At 38.1% G+C, this 16,038-nt stretch overlaps 1 protein-coding gene across 9 annotated transcripts in view; it reads right to left on the bottom strand.

The window, feature by feature from the left end:
• Positions 1-5,346: 5,346 nt before the first annotated feature.
• The window catches only part of LOC143017841 (tRNA endonuclease ANKZF1-like), a 161,792-nt gene continuing 151,100 nt past the window's right edge, over positions 5,347-16,038 (bottom strand). For 7 of the 9 annotated variants that reach the window (XM_076172781.1, XM_076172784.1, XM_076172782.1 and 4 more), the window contains 4 exons: positions 10,723-10,908; positions 10,392-10,634; positions 10,239-10,277; positions 5,347-5,517 (listed from right to left, as the gene is read on the bottom strand). In XM_076172781.1, coding sequence (XP_076028896.1) covers positions 10,437-10,634; positions 10,723-10,908 — 384 coding nt within the window. In that variant the 3' untranslated portion in view covers positions 5,347-5,517; positions 10,239-10,277; positions 10,392-10,436. Of the gene's footprint in view, positions 5,518-10,238; positions 10,278-10,391; positions 10,635-10,722; positions 10,909-16,038 lie in introns of those variants that run through there. The other 2 variants (XM_076172779.1, XM_076172786.1) reach the window with 2 other exon arrangements.

Genomic DNA, 16,038 nt, shown 5'->3' with positions numbered 1-16,038 from the left:
CTTTAGGGCTTTCATTCTTTGGACTGCCTCAATGATCTTGGGTAATGGTTTGCTCCCTTCCACTTACACAATGTGTCCTAAAAATGTAACCTCCTCCAGTCCGAAAAGACACTTATTTAAGTTAAGCTTCACTCCGTTCTGTTCTAACATTGAAAACAGTTCCCCGAAACGTTCCAACAATTCTGTAAATGAGGGGGTCCATAGGATAAGGTCGTCTAAATAGTTTCTTACACATCCTTTCTTTAATAATGGGTTTAATACGTCTGACATTCGTCTTCAAAAGATGGAAGGTGCGCAATTAAGACCAAATGGTAATCTCCTAAATCGATACAAAGACACACCATCACTGAAGGTGGTGAGGTTTTTGCTTTCTGGAGCTAACATGATTTGAAAGCATGCTTCCATCATGTCCAATGTCACGTAATACTCGTGGCCATTCGCCTGTTCCACAAATTCATCTATTCTAGTTAGAGGATATGCATCTGCTGCTAGTTGTTCGTTTACGTGTCTGTAAACTAGATACATCCTCTCGCTACCATTGGGTTTGCTACCAGCATTTTTGCCTGTTCTGGGTGGCAATATATTGGCACCCTACTCGGTTAAGGATTCGTGACATGTATGTGAGCTGGTGGGCTTGTAGTAGTACCTAATTCATTGGCTTCCAATATAAATAAATATCTGTTCGTGTTGCAGTACCAGCTTATTCAGCTCTTCCCTTTTCTGACTCATAAGATGTTTCCAATTTTGTCCCCTAATCATCTTTCTATGAGTTATTCACCAACGGTACATGAATTGAACCTTCTTAGTTCACCTCTGTTAAGTAGGGGTGGCTGTTTTGACTATAACTGGCCTGGGGGCCAATAATGAGGTTGGTACCCGGTCTCTCCTTCACTGGGATTGCTACAAATTTACTTTAGTATGGGTCTAACATCATGAGGTCAATTAAATTAATCTGTCTATAGCTACTGAGTGTGTCATTGGGTATGTCTGGGCTCTCTCTTACCTACCTAACCTCCCCTCTTTGACTAGTGATCCTTTTTCAATTGTTCACCATAGAGGCTTGACCAAATGATTTAGTGTGGACTAAGAAGCTATTATGTCCAAAATGCTTCACCTGGAGGAGTTGATGTTATTGTGCCCCAAATGGTTTTCAAAGTTCATCTAAAAAAAATATATTGACCTATCTTTTGTTAAAATAACCATCAACCACTTTGGTGGTTGTGAAAATCTATTCTCATCTGAAGTACTGGTTTCCTCAGATTTATTGAGATGAAAGACATCCAAACTTGATGGAGCTACAACTGTCAATCTTTTTTCAAGAATTCCTTTCATGTCTGAACATTTACCAAGAGCATTGTCAGCATTGTTGGGATTTGAGTAGGTAACCCAAGATTTCCTGGTCTTATAGTCATTAGTCAATTTTACTCTTATTTCAACAATATTTCCATAGGAACTGAATTTCCCATACATTAAATCATAGTTCAGGTCATGAGAAAGCAGAGCTATGAGAACACATTTATCATATCTAGATGGTATAAATGGTTCTAATGCAATTACATACATACATACATATACCAGTGGCATTTCCCCCCTTACAAGGGAGGTACCCAAAGTCAATGGCATAAATCCACTCCCACCCATTTCATCCCCACATACTCCACTCCCTATCACCACCCCTCCCTTCCTCTTTTCTTGACTCCTCCTGGATGTAACTATATTCAAGTTATCATTTACCTTTGAATTTTCCATATCCAGTCCATGGTCAGTTGGAGGTTTAGGTGATCCCACTCCATGATATTTGATTAAGGAAGTAAGCCAAAAAACCAGCCCTTTTAAGAAGGAGTCACTCCTATCCAATGAAGCTCAACATGGAAAGGGTTTGAGAGGGGACCAGTCTTCTACTAGGAAGGGGCTACCTTCATTAAGGTGGGCTAACATTGGTCAGTGAGGACATGGAGGCCCCTGCCACCATCAGCTCCAGGGCCTGGCACCCCACCATTACCCACAAATACAAGGGACTTAAAACCAGACCCCAGGAGCCCAACTCTTAACAGACATGGTCTAAACCCCAGAGGTTCTGCTGCAGGGGGGTGAAAACATCAAACCCAAAGCATTTCTGCTTGTAGTCAAAATCAGTCCAAGGTTGTCAACAAAGATCCATCAGCTCAGATTTAGTCTGGAAGCTCAGGGCTGACCCCTCCAGCATGGTAGAACCTGGCTGGCACAGCTCAGCCCATCCTTGGAACACACAAGCCCCCCACTACATCAAAGTACTGGGGCATGGGGAGGCCCAAACCTTAGGGTTCTGTTTGGAAAATACCTCCTAGACCCTCTTTTGCCTAGATTTCAAGGTTACAGAGCAGGATTTCTAGTCCCATCACTCCATTCTGTTTTAGCCACCTTTACAACCCAAGTGGGAAGACTTGGTGGCAGTATTCTTTCTTCCCCCTACCACAGGGAACAGAGGCAAAAATGGAAATATATACTCAAGGAAGTGGTACAGGATAATATTAAGAGGGGGGACAGCATAATGAAGGGACAGTTGCAGTACAATAAAGTAGCATAATTTCTCTATGTGCAGAAATTTCCTAACATGGACAAAAATATGTGTGGTCTGTAGGTCCATAGGGAGAGGAATGGGTGGAAGTGAAATGGGTGGGTGTGGGTACTTGCCTTTTGACATGGCTACCTTCCTTATAAGGAAAAAAAGATACATAGATAATAATATTTGGATTGAGATTATTTTTGTTGTGGTGCCTGTGAGTGTTTGGTTCATTTTGTTTTGTTTGAAAAGGGTATGCTCTCATATAATAGTGTTGAGTCTAAACACACAAACTATGCCCACACATCCATCAAATGTGACACATCCCACTACTGGTTCCACCTAACATGCACAACACTTACAAACACAAACCAATAAAAAAATAGAGCTGCAACCAACACATGACAATACACAAACACACCAACACAAAAAAGCAACTTACACATACTGATAAAAATAAATGGACTCATTAGCACTCAGAATTGCTCCAATTATACATGAACACAGCATTCATATAGTGTTGGCCCCTTCACTTTCAGCTCCCTTCTCTCCGCAATTACTGGTTTAATTCTGTTAACTGTTCCTTCTATGGTATTATATTTCTTTCTTTACTTTCACTTTCTTTTCATCATTGTCTTAATGTAAGTTGTCACTCAATTTCCATTATTTTCATCTGTAGGCCCCATGCCTCAGTTCATCCTACTTAGTCAAGTTCCACTTAGTATATGCTTCTTGTAGGATATTTAAAAGGTTGAAATGTTTTCTTGATTTCTTCAATCTTCTACAACTTTTTATTATTAGGTACACCAGAGGACTCCCACCTGGGATCCCCAATCCACTCACCTAGGCAATTCTGCTCCAACATCACTACTTAATTCATCCAATAATTTTGACTGTTACAAATAAGTGCCTCCCCTTAAGGTGTGACTTCTCACCCAATGCACCAATAAAATTTTCCTCCTCCACCCTTCTCCAAACAGACTGTTACACCGTCTTAAACAATACTGCTTATGCAAGCAATCTTGGTTTCAAAGCAGTGGCTTAGTGTTTACATTTCATCACATCAGCATCAATATCACTACCCTAGCTGTGTTTACAAACTTTAGACAGTGAGTGAGATTATGCAACTCCAAAACTCCTTTGTGGCTATTGTTTTCAAAACATCTAACCCATAAAAATGAAATTCTCGCCACCTACTCCTCTATCTACCTATTTTTCTACCAGCCTCTTACATATAGCAATAATTAAAAAAACAATACTGACACCACAAATAACAATACCTTCATTCACTGATTACACAACAATAAGACAACACAAGACATAAAGGTGAACTCATGACACTAGGACACAATAGCATATCCTTTTCCAACAAAACAAGAGATACCACAGAATCACTCACAGACTGCATATTAAATAATCATAATTCCCAACCACTCCATCTATCGGTTCATTTCCTACCCTAGCATTAAGATCTCCCAATACCATTACATTGACATTTCTCCCTAAACTCTCTATGCACTCATTTAAATCTATCCAAAAACACTCCCTTTCCTCTACACTCTTCTCACTACCAGGCCCATTTGCACTTACAAAAAAACCACGTCTCCCCAGTTACACCTTCATCCACATTTAACCTTGAAGAAAAATCTTTCCACTCCACCACACATTTACCTATCTCTTCACTTACTAGTATAGTCACCCCTTCTCTCCATTGTCCTCTCTTCACTCCTGACACCCTCCCAAACTCAAATTTGCCCCTCCCTTTCAATTTAGTTTCACTCACTGCCAAGACATACATCTTCTCACAAACATATTGCCTATCTCTTCCATTTTACTCTCATCTGTACCACATCCACACACATTAAAAGACCCAAACCTTAGGGTTCTGGTTGGAATACTCCTCCCAGACCCTCTTATATCTTTCCTTTTTTTTTTGGGTGGGAATGTCGCCTTTGGAGCTACAGAGAGTAGGATGTCTAGTCCTATCCCAATCCCATTTTTGTTGCCTTTTATGACCCAAGTGGAAACACTCAGTAGCAGCATTCTTTTCCCCCACCTCAGGGTTTAGTGTAAAAAGGAAATGAACATTCAGAGAAGTGGTACAGGACAGTATTAAGAGTGGGGAGACAGCATAACAGAGGGACAATTGCAGTATAATAAAGTATCATCATTTCTCTATGAATTGAGATTTCCTCTATCACAGACAAAATTATGTATGACTCTGGTCCATAGGGGCACCCCATATAGACCCTAAAGTATCAGCTGCATGCTACTGAGCAGCTTTTAACCCCACAATAACATGCAGCCAATACCCTGAACAGGGGGATAGTTGGAGATAAGTGGAAGGGTAGAATGAATTTCTGGACCCCATAAAAAACCAGGTACTGGCTCCTCAGAACTGCACCTCTTTGTGGAGATCAAGGGAGTTTGAGCTCCCTTGAGTTCTAGTGTAGAATCTTGAGGTTGACTGAAGGTCTCTGGCAGCCCATTCAGCTTCCAACCATCCTCCATCCATGTTTGGTTCTGAAAGGCAGCCACAGGTAGTTGCAGCACTGCAGCCCCATAAATACTGTACTGTACTGTCTGATTAAGTAAATGAATTTTTCAAAGATTAACTTTTACTACTGGTGGCACAGTCTCACATTAATGCAGCAAAACAATTATCTAATGTTTCTCACCAGAGTTATTGGTAGACTTGAAGACTGTTGCCAACCATGGTGGGGTTATGGGTTTCCAGTTAGTGAGACATGAGGCAACAATTGTTACCTTCAAGTCACAGAAAAGTATAAATTATAAATACTGAGTGCATATATGGTTTTATTATGTTTATTGCAGTATATGACACATTAGATAAAAAATAAAAAAAATTGACTGGTGTAAATATTTAATTCATATTGTTTACATGACAAAGTAGCAATAACTCAGCATCAGGAGAGTGGGCCAAAGGGATAAATTGTTCATGGGCATCCCTTAGTCTGAGGAAGAAAAGTCAAAGAGTTAGACAATAATCTATTTATTTATTTTGTTATTTTTTTTACACTATCCTTTCTATCCTAAGCATGATACAATGTACAAGCTATGCTTAATAATGTACAACTAAGTATTACTCCTATATTCACAAATCAAATCATGCTTGTTATACAGGGTCTAACAGATAAATCCGTACAAACTTTGAAGAGGTTTTAAGCACTTAAAAAGTAACATATGGCAATTCTGATTGTTTCCAGATACTTCCATTTGTCTAATAATTTAGCCAGTTGTATACTAGCACCGGTGCAATAAACATTAAGCAATGGAACAAGCCAAACGTTCAGCCATATGCGAACTTCGTCGCGCGGGTCACACTCCTAGCGCCATAATAAGGATGCTAAAATATTCCAGACAAACTGTTTACGATGTTTGTAAACGTTTTGATGAGACCGGCGAAGACCAACGAGCTGCTCACAAGCCCAGAAGGGGCAGAATTCTAACACCTCGCTTTTTAGCTGGTCTCAAGAGAAGTGTCAATGCAAATCCAGCCTTACCATTATCGACATTGGCAAAGAAGAGAGGTGTCAGCACAATGACAATTCACAGAGCATTAAAGAAATTGGGATTAACCTCATTCTCACAAGGAAAAAGACATCTTTTGACACGAAAAATGAAAGAAATCCGCTTGACCAGGTGCCAAAAGCTGTTGAACTGGATGAAGTCGAATGGCTCAGTCATCAAGTTTTTTTCCAACGAGAAGATTTTCACGGTTGATGCGACTTTCAATAAGCGGAATGATCGCTGGATAGCCTCCTCATCCTCAGAGGTTCAACACAAGACAACGACAAAGAAACCAGCAAGTGTCATGGTGCTCTGTGTGGTGTCAACTGAGGGGGACGTCTTCACTCACTTCTTCAACAACAAGGAGAAAGTCAATGCCATTGTCTATTGCAAAGTTCTAGAAGAGAAAATAATACCCTGGATGAAAGATAAGGCTAGTGGCAACCAGTTTGTCTTCCAACAAGACTCGGCTCCAGCCCACACAGCGAAGAGGACCACCAACCTTCTCGAAGGGTCAAATGTGCAGTTCTGGAACAAAGAGTTGTGGCTCTCAAATTCGCCAGACCTAAACCCTTTAGATTATTATTTTTGGGCACGAATTGAGGCCAAGGCATGTGACAAGCCACACAGAAGTATAACAACCCTGAAGACAGACATCAAGAAGGCTGTGGGTTCATTATCAAAGTCTGAGATCATCAACGCTGTATCCAAGTTTCGTAAACGCGTTGAAAGCGTCATAACAGCTGAAGGTAGTTACATTGAATGAAATCATTGTTCTTATTGCCTTTTCTAAATATACTGAAAATTTCATAACTCTCTGTTTATTATAACACAAGATATTAATCTTAAAACATGTGATAAGAAGTTGTACGGATTTATCTGTTAGACCCTGTACTATTCAAGTATGAACTCATAGGCAAATATACTCCATTCCAATGAGAAATTACACTTGATTTCAGTTGTGCAGCTTGGCATAGTTGGTAGACCTGCAGACTCCTGCTCCACACAAGCACCTGTGACACGCAAATTCATCAACTCTCAGAAAATATTATATTCCTCCACTTTGTTCATTAGAAAAATTTTGTTTCAATCATTAGAAAGAGCAGTCATTCTACAACTATAACAATAACTTCAAGACTCAATAGGGTAAGAAAGTAAGTAATTATGTGGAGCTGAATTCAAGGAAAAGAAATTATCAGTTTATACACATTTTTATTTTATTATAATTGATGTTTACAGCAATTATGATACCAAGTATTTACCTAGTTGTATTACTTCAGCATCAAGTTTTTTCTTAAAATCTTGAATAGTGTTGCACACACTGGTTCTTTGCCTAATTTGTTCCAAGTATCTATCACTCTGTGTGGGAAGCTATTTTTTTTCAGATCTCTTCTGTAATTATCCTTTTTGAGTTTCTTTTCGTGTCCTCTTACTTTTCCATTGTCCCATTTCAATAAATCATTCTTATTTAAGATTTCCATTCATTTCATAATTCTATAGATAGTTAGTAGGTCTCCTCTTTCCTTTCTTTGTTCCATAGTTGGCAATTCTAATTTGGACAGTCTTTGTTCATATGTCATTTTGGAAAGAGTTGGTGCCAGTTTTGTTGTTGCTCTTTGCATTCTTTCTATTTTTTTTAAATATTTTTTTGGTACTGGGTGTCTATAGTGTTGCTGCGTACTTGAGTTTTGGTCTTATTAGTGTAGTTAATTTTTTTTTTTTTTTTTTTATCATTTCCTCATCCAAATACACAAATGCCACTTTTACTGACCTCAACAAATTGTAGGTTTCTCCAGCTATTTTATTAATATGTTTGTCCGGTGACATGTCTTTGCTGATCATCACTCCAAGGTCTTTTTCCGAGTTTACTTTTTCGACCTCTTCTTCACCAATTTTATAATCTCTCAATAATCTGTTTTTACTTTTCCTAAATTACATTATACTACATTTCTTGATATTGAATTTCACTTCCCACTTTTGTGTCCATTTCCAGATCTTGTCCAAGTCTTGTTGTAATGAGTTGCAATCCTCCTCCATTCTTACTTTCTTTAGTATTTTTGCATCGTCTTCAAAGAAATTCATATAAGACTCTACTCCTTCATCCATGTCATTTATGTATACGGCAAACATGATCAGGGCCAGTACTAATACCTGCGGGACACCACTTATCATTTCTTCCCAATTTGAGAATTTGTCTCTAATTACTACTCTCATTTTCTTCCCAGTCAGGAAGTCTTTCATCCATTCCAATAATATTCTTCTGATGCACTCTATTTTCCTTATTAGTTTCTTGTGTAGTACCTTATAAAATGCCTTTTGTAGGTCCAGAAAGGCACAGCCTGCCCAACCATCTCTCTGTTGTATAAAACATGTGTTCTTATAGATAAACAACCCCTAAACACAATTATGCATTCAGATTTCACATAGAAAGCCATAAAAAACCTAAATTAAAGATCTTTATATTTTGTGTTAGAACACTTGTGACGTGAGGGAGGGAGGGAGGGAGGGAGGGAGGGAGGGAGGGAGGGAGGGGGAGGGAGAGAGGGAGGAAGGGATGGATGGGTAGTTGCCGGCTCCTTCCCTTGTTCTCCTCCTCCTTCCAACTTACTCATCATTTAACTTATTATGAAAAAGTATTTGTTTTCCATCATTCTTACCTGAGACTACTTTTATGTAATGTGAATTTATCAATAATTTGTGGAGACAGTAGGTATGTGGTGATTGGTTTCATGACAAAACATCCCCATGTTGTACTGGTGATAATACTAGCATCACATGCGTGTACCCCTACTCAAGACAAGTGAAACCCGATAACTTGATTAAATCTTGTTGGGGTAAGACTTTTCTTATCTGGAAACTAAATGTATGGCATGACCCCAGTGACCCTCAAATGAACAAGGCTCTATTCGGCCAGGGCCAGGTGTCCAAAGTGGGTGTGTTGCAGGGCTTTTAGGCCCTTATGCTATTGGTCAACATATTATACAAAGAAATGAACTTGGCCAATCATTAATGCTGAGGATGACTAAGTCCACCATAGAGAAGCTTTACTCCTTTCAAAGGTTTTATTTTAAGCTAACAAGCAAAGAGAAGTCAGTCTGAGTCTGAATCCAGTGGGCAAGTTGTGTCTATCAGACAATGAAAATCAGTCTAGGTTAAGACTGTGTCCCAGGGATAACCATACATAAGGTCTGTATCTGAAAATCTAAGTCCAGCCTCCCACACTCCATACACTAACACAACCCATAAATTACAAACAAAAGCAAAAATATGAATAAAAATCATATAAAGGAAGAGATAGTCTCATTCAACACCATACTAAGTATAAACTAAAAGGATATATTCAAAAACACTTTACAACATGTTTGTGACTCCCAAATTACCAACTAAAGTGTAAAGAAGGGAGCACAACAAGTAGATTATTTGAGTATACTCAAAAAGGTAAGAAAAATAGAGATATAAGTAAAACAAATACTTTCTCATATTAAATGATGAATAAGTTGGAAGGAGGAGGAGGGGAGGAGTAAGCAACTACCATCAATCCCTCCCTTCCTTGTGGCACAAATGTCATGATGCAAAATGTTTATAAAAATCTTTAATTTTCCTTTTTTATGGCTTTCTATGTGAAATCTGAATGCACTATCAGGTTCAGGAATTGTTTTATTCTGAACTTGTTTTATTCTACACTTATCATAATTGTTGTAAACATCAATTATATTATAAGTAAAAATGTGTATAAACTGATTGATAATTTTTTTTCCTAACTTCAACTCCACAATTACTTACTTTCTTAACCTATCAAGTTTTGACATTTTAATTATAGTTGCAGAATGACTTCTCTTTCTAATGATTGACACCAAATTTTCCTAACTTATTAACAAAGTAGAAAAATATATGATTTTCTGAAGGTGGTGAAGAATTTGTGTGTCACTGGTGCCTGCGTGGAGCAAGAGTCTGCAGAACTACTAACTGTACCAAGCTGCACAACAGAAACTGAGTGTAATTGGAATGGAGTATAATTGATGTCAATTGAGAGGTTACACACAATATCCCTAAGCTGCCATTGGCTCGCTTTTTACCTACCCCCACATGATCATACACATTCTATTATGCCTGCCCATTCCTTGCCCTATTAAACCTTTCCATTTGCCTACTAATATCCACTTACCAGTAGGAATTTAAGCAGATGAGGTAATTCCTGAGTTTTCTAAAATTGGAAAAAACAATTCTTTAGGCTTAACTTAAAATGATCCCTAGCTATGAAAACACAGTATGTCTGTTTATCAATTCTCAGCAAAGTTGCACACTAATCTACATTTACCTGCATTTGAAGTCATACAGACACAATAATTTACTTCCTTCAGTTTTACTTATTTTTGCTTTTATGCTCCTTCACACAGGACACTGAGCAAAAAATGTAATCTAGGTAGTGGAATTCATCACCACCTCTGACTCTTGCTGCACACTGGAAACACCTCTGTTGGGAAGTGCATTCGCTCCTGTCTGCTGCTTTTTCCTGGCTCTCTTGCTGTGCTGCAAGTCGTCGTTCTGCTGCAAGTGCCCTCTAATGGAAGGGACATAATTTTAACATATCTCTACACCAAAATGAACTTTTGTTTTATCATATTAATTATTTTGTCATGCCTACACACCTTTTCTCTATCAGTCATTGATAAGAAAGTATCTCTTTCTGCTAATTCCATTTTTCTTTCTTCCTCAATTTTCTTTTTTTCCTTTTCCTTTTCCTGCTTAGCCTTTCTCTGTACACGTTTCTTTTCTGCCTGCCGAGCTGCTTGTTCCTTTTCTTGTTCCTCAGACAGAGGACTCAATATCCCTGCCTACAAAATTAAAGTTTAAAGTTAATATGGTAAATATGAAGGTGGGTGGTGGGGTCACATGAAAGAGTATGTACATAAATGATACATGAAACCTTGTCAACTTCCATATGGAGTGAGAGTCCTGTCTTTCAGCCTCTTCAGGGCTGAACAGATGCCAGAACATTGAATTTGCCAAAACACAAGATATATCTCTCGTGTATGATTTTTGTTAAAATGTAACCATTGTAAAAAATTACACATGTCTAATTTTACCATTATATATGAGTAAAAAGCAGCAACACCTGCAAGAGCAATGTAGGAGAGAGGCTAAAAACAGAGTATGGGATCCAATATATTTAACGTTTCACCCAGCAGAGCTTCTTCAGAAATAACACAGTGAACAAACATCTGACTCCTTATATAGCTCAAGTTTGAGGGGAGAAATGAACATGAAAATGGTGTAAATAAAACTTGAGCAATTTGCTTGTTACCTCATTACCAGAATTGATAGAGGTTTATTGAATAAGTCTGATTGACTTAAAAATGGGATTAACTGTGATTTCAAGATCCCTAACTCGGTAGGACTGTTACCACTGTTACTTCCATTGTTGTTAAGAGTGTTTACTACTAGCCTAGTGTTCCCTTCTATGGTCCCCTTTCACTTTCTTTTCATCGCAGTCTTAATGTAGGTTAGTCATTCAATTTCCATTATTTATTTTCATTTGTAGGCCCCATGCCTCAGATCATCTGATTTAGTCAAATTCCACTTAGTATATGTATAGAGGAATTTAAACTGTTGAGATATGTTCTTGATTTTCTTCACTAATTCTTCTACAATGTTACTGTCTTAGGTACACCAGAGGAATGCCTACTGGAATTTTCAATTTGATCAAGTCAGTTCAGCATGATTTTGTTAGTCCAATGATCTTCTCTTACATATAAGTACCTCTCTTAAGGGTGTGACTCTACTCCCATGAACCAATTAAATTTTCTCCACCTTTTCTCCAATCAGAAAGACAAATGTCTTCAGCAATACTGCTTACTCAAGCAATCTCAAAATCAATGCATCACTGGCTTAGTTTACATATTAGTACATCAGCATTATACAGCAATGAAATTGGGTCCCTAGTGGTTGTTTACAAACTTTAGACGAGGAGCGAGATTATGCAACTCCTTCACGGCTATTGTTTACCAAATATCCAACTCATAAAAAAATTCTTGCCACCTACCCCTCTATATGATCATGCCCTCTTTTCTCATGGTTGTAAATCCTATCAATAAGTCTCCTGGGAAAACAGATTCTTCTACAACTATCACTGGAATGTGTAAGTGCTCATTTCTATACAGAATAATATCTAACTCAGTCTTACCTAATATTTTTAATTGACTTCCTGTTATTCCTTGTAATGAGTAATGGATTGGTTCCAAGACTTTCACTCCCGGTTTCAATTGGCTTAAAACTTTGCTAGTTATAACATTTATTACAGATCCCATATCAATAAATATTTGAATAGGTCTATTGAAAACTCTACCCACAAAGATAGGTTCTGCAGAAATCCTTCCAATTGTTATTGTCAATTTACAATTGTCTTTGGAGTTGGTGTTTTCTTTTACCTTCCTATCACTCTTGTTCCTAACACAATAATGTCTATTTGTATTTCTATGGTTAGCTCTGTAGTGTTGTTTTATTTTATGTCTGGAGGTTTTCCTCTTGTTTCTGGGTGAATATGAAAATTTGGTATTGCTCTACAATCCTGTGTTCTATGTCCTACTTTATGGTGATACAAACAGAGAGGTGGGTTTTCTACAATGATACTCATTATGACCCTCATATTTGCAATTTCTACAAATAGTCTCATAATAACACTGTTGTGCTTTATGCCCCCAATTATTACAATTATGGCATTCAATTCAAGCATTCCTTGAAATGCTTCTAACTCTATGTTCAGATCCTCTTTTTCTGTAGTCACTCCTAGAGTTCCTAGTTCCTATTGTCATGACATATGGACTAATTGCTTTATTTTTCATATATCCCTGAAGAAGGTATTATATCTCCCCTAAGTCTATTGTTTGTTTGAAATCCCTATACAGCTTTTCTGCAGTTATCACAATTATGTACCCATAATGCAAATGCTATTAACTTAGTAACCTGAGAAACTTTTAACTTATCACTAGATCATTCTGTCCAATCTGATCCTTCAACATAGAAATCATATCCTTATACCATCTACCTAATTTCACTAAATATTCTGTTATTTTCATTGGTTTTTATTTTCTTCAATCATTCTAACTAAAGATCTGATAGAATCCTGATCACACTTTGGCTTAAAATGTTTTGTGAATGCCTTATAATCTTCATATTGGTGTATATCTTCCATTTGCTGGAAATTTATTATAAGCCTAGCTCTACCCTTCTCAGGATCTACATTTTTTTTCTTCAAATTTTCTATTTTGATTTTATCATCTGATATGTTTTTTGTCACTATTAGTGTATCAATTAAACTTAAAAACCTATTTACCCCTATAATGTTTACTTCCCCAAAAAACTTTCGAATGTTATTACATGAGGTGCCAATCTCATGACAAAGAACTTCCGTAGCCATACCTTTAGTCATTAATTGTCAATTTGAATCAACTACTTCCTTTGTAGTCATCCTCATATGTATGGCACGTACCTCACATGTACTGTTTCTCCAATTAGTTTGTTCCACATATGCTAAACGGAGAAACAGTGAATGCCAGAACTATACACAATTTTAAGAATAAATTGGATATGGAGAGATACAAAAATGGGTCATTACAAGCATACCTCTCATCCCATAAAAAACTGTATTTTCTTGATAACAGTAAGTACGAAAGTTATTTGGAAATTCGTTAACAAAAGTGGATAGTGAAAAAGATCTCGGCGTAATTATCAGTAACTCAAATCATCCAAGCAGTGTATTTCAGCCTCTGAGAAAGCAAATAAGATTCTGGGATTGATTGCGCGATCTTTTGATTTCAATATCAAAAATCACATGTAGGTAGTTTTTTTTTTTTTTTTTTTTTGCATCCTTTGTATTGTACCAAATGCTTCATGGGTGTGGGAGGTGAGCCAGCTGTTGTTTGCTGATGACACTGTGCTTGTAGCAGGATCAGAGGAGGGATTGAGGAAGTTAGTGACAGAGTTTGAGAAGGTGTGTGAAAGAAGGAAGCTGAAGATAAATGTAGGCAAAAGTAAGGTGATGAGATGTACAAGGGGAGAGAGTGACAGTAGGCTGGAAGTGAGCATTAAGGGTGAGAAACTGGAGGAAGTGGACAGTTTTAGATACTTGTGTGCGAATGTGACAGGAAAGGGAGGAGTGGGGGTGGAGGTAGAATGTAGATTGAGAGAAGCGAGTAAATGCCTTGGTGGATTAAAAAGTGTAAAGAGAAATAGACATCTGGGAATGGATGCTAAGAGGAGGTTATATGAAGGAGTGATTGTGCCAACAGCAATATACGGGACAGAAACATGGAATATGAGGGAGGAAGAGAGAAGGAGTTTGAATGTGTTTGAGATGAAATGTCTGAGAAGTATGATAGGGGTTACTAGGCTGGATAGAGTGAGAAATGAGGAGGTGAGGAGGAGAACAGGGGTGGAAAGAGAGTTGGGAGATAGGGTTGATGAAAGAGTATTAGGATGGTTTGGACACATGGAAAGAATGAGTGAAGAAAGATTAGTAAAAGAAGTGTGGAAGGAGTGAATATGAGGGGGCGTCCTAGGAGATGGATGGATGGGGTAAAAGGGGCTTTACAAAAGAGAGGAATGTCTGTAGAGGAAGGACGTGAGAGGACAGAAGATAAGAGTGAATGGAGAAGGGTTGTGTGTAGATGAGGCTGTGATGCATGAGGGGGAGTGGGTGGGGGATGGGGGGTGAGGAAGTATGTATGAGAAAAAAGTTGACGCAGCCCGAAGGGATTTCTCCCCGCCTTCTCCTTTTCTGCATGAGGGGACGTAGAGGGGAGGGTCGCCGAATTTATGAAGCGGCCTTGGTGTGGATGTGCTGTGTCTTGCGACACTGCTTCTGACCCAGGGCAGTGGACAAGATGCAGGGATGACCCGTCATCCAGGAGGTGCCAAGATAAGAGGGAGGGAAGTGGAGTGTGATAGGGATGGAATGGGTGGGAGTGGTTTTTATGCCTTTGTTTTTTGGCTACCTCACTTATAAGGGGAAAAAAAGCCTTTGGAATATGTATTTCTTTTCATGTCCTCTTGTTTTTCTCTTGTCCCACTTTAATAAATCATCTCTATCTACGATTTCCATTCCTTTCATTATTCTATAGTCAGTAGACTTCCTTTCTCTTCTTTGTTCCAGAATTGGTAGTTCCAATTTGGACAATCTTTGTTTGTATGTCAATTTGGAGAGTGTTGGTGCCATCTTTCTTGTTGCTCTTTGTATTCTTTCTAATTTCTTCATATTCTTTTTAGTACTGGGTGTCCAGCAACCTGCTCTTTCAGACCACTTGTGTGGCTCCAGAAGCTTCTTACAAAACAGTTATTCCATCAAAACAAAGATGTCATATACCATAAATTTGTAAAGCATTCCAGACAAAATTGTATATAAATATATATATATATATATATATATATATATATATATATATATATATATATATATATATATATATATATATATATATATATATATATATATATATTTTATGTACACCACTGAATGGGTCCCAGTGAACAGGGAGGCTTTTTGGGTAAATATAAATGAGTGCATAGAGGGATTAGGGAGAAATGTCAATGTAGTTGTATGGGGAGACCTTAATGCTAGGGAAGGAAATGAGCCAATAGACGGAGTGATTGGGAAGTATGGAGTTCCCGGTAAAAATCGTAGTGGAGAAATGATGGTGGAGATGTGTCTTGAAAGAGAGTTGATGATAGCTAATACAGTATTTAAGAAGAAAGTCAAGCATAAGTACACAAGGGAGAGAGTGGTGGATGGAAGGGTGGCAGATAGAGTGTTAATGGACTATATAGTGGTGACCAGGAGTATGGTGGGAGGAGTTAAGGATGTACATGTTCTAAGGGGAGAGTGGGGGAATATCAGATCATTTTCTGGTGGAAGGTAAAATGAGAGTGGAGAGTAGGTGGAGAAAGAGGAAAAGGACAGAAGGTAGGGA

The sequence above is a fragment of the Oratosquilla oratoria genome, chromosome 33 (genome assembly GCF_046742065.1).
Source record: "Oratosquilla oratoria isolate Oo_2021 chromosome 33, ASM4674206v1, whole genome shotgun sequence".
Lineage (NCBI taxonomy): Eukaryota > Metazoa > Arthropoda > Malacostraca > Stomatopoda > Squillidae > Oratosquilla > Oratosquilla oratoria.
Note: the sequence above shows the minus strand (reverse complement) of the source record. Positions and strands in the feature narration are given on the sequence as shown.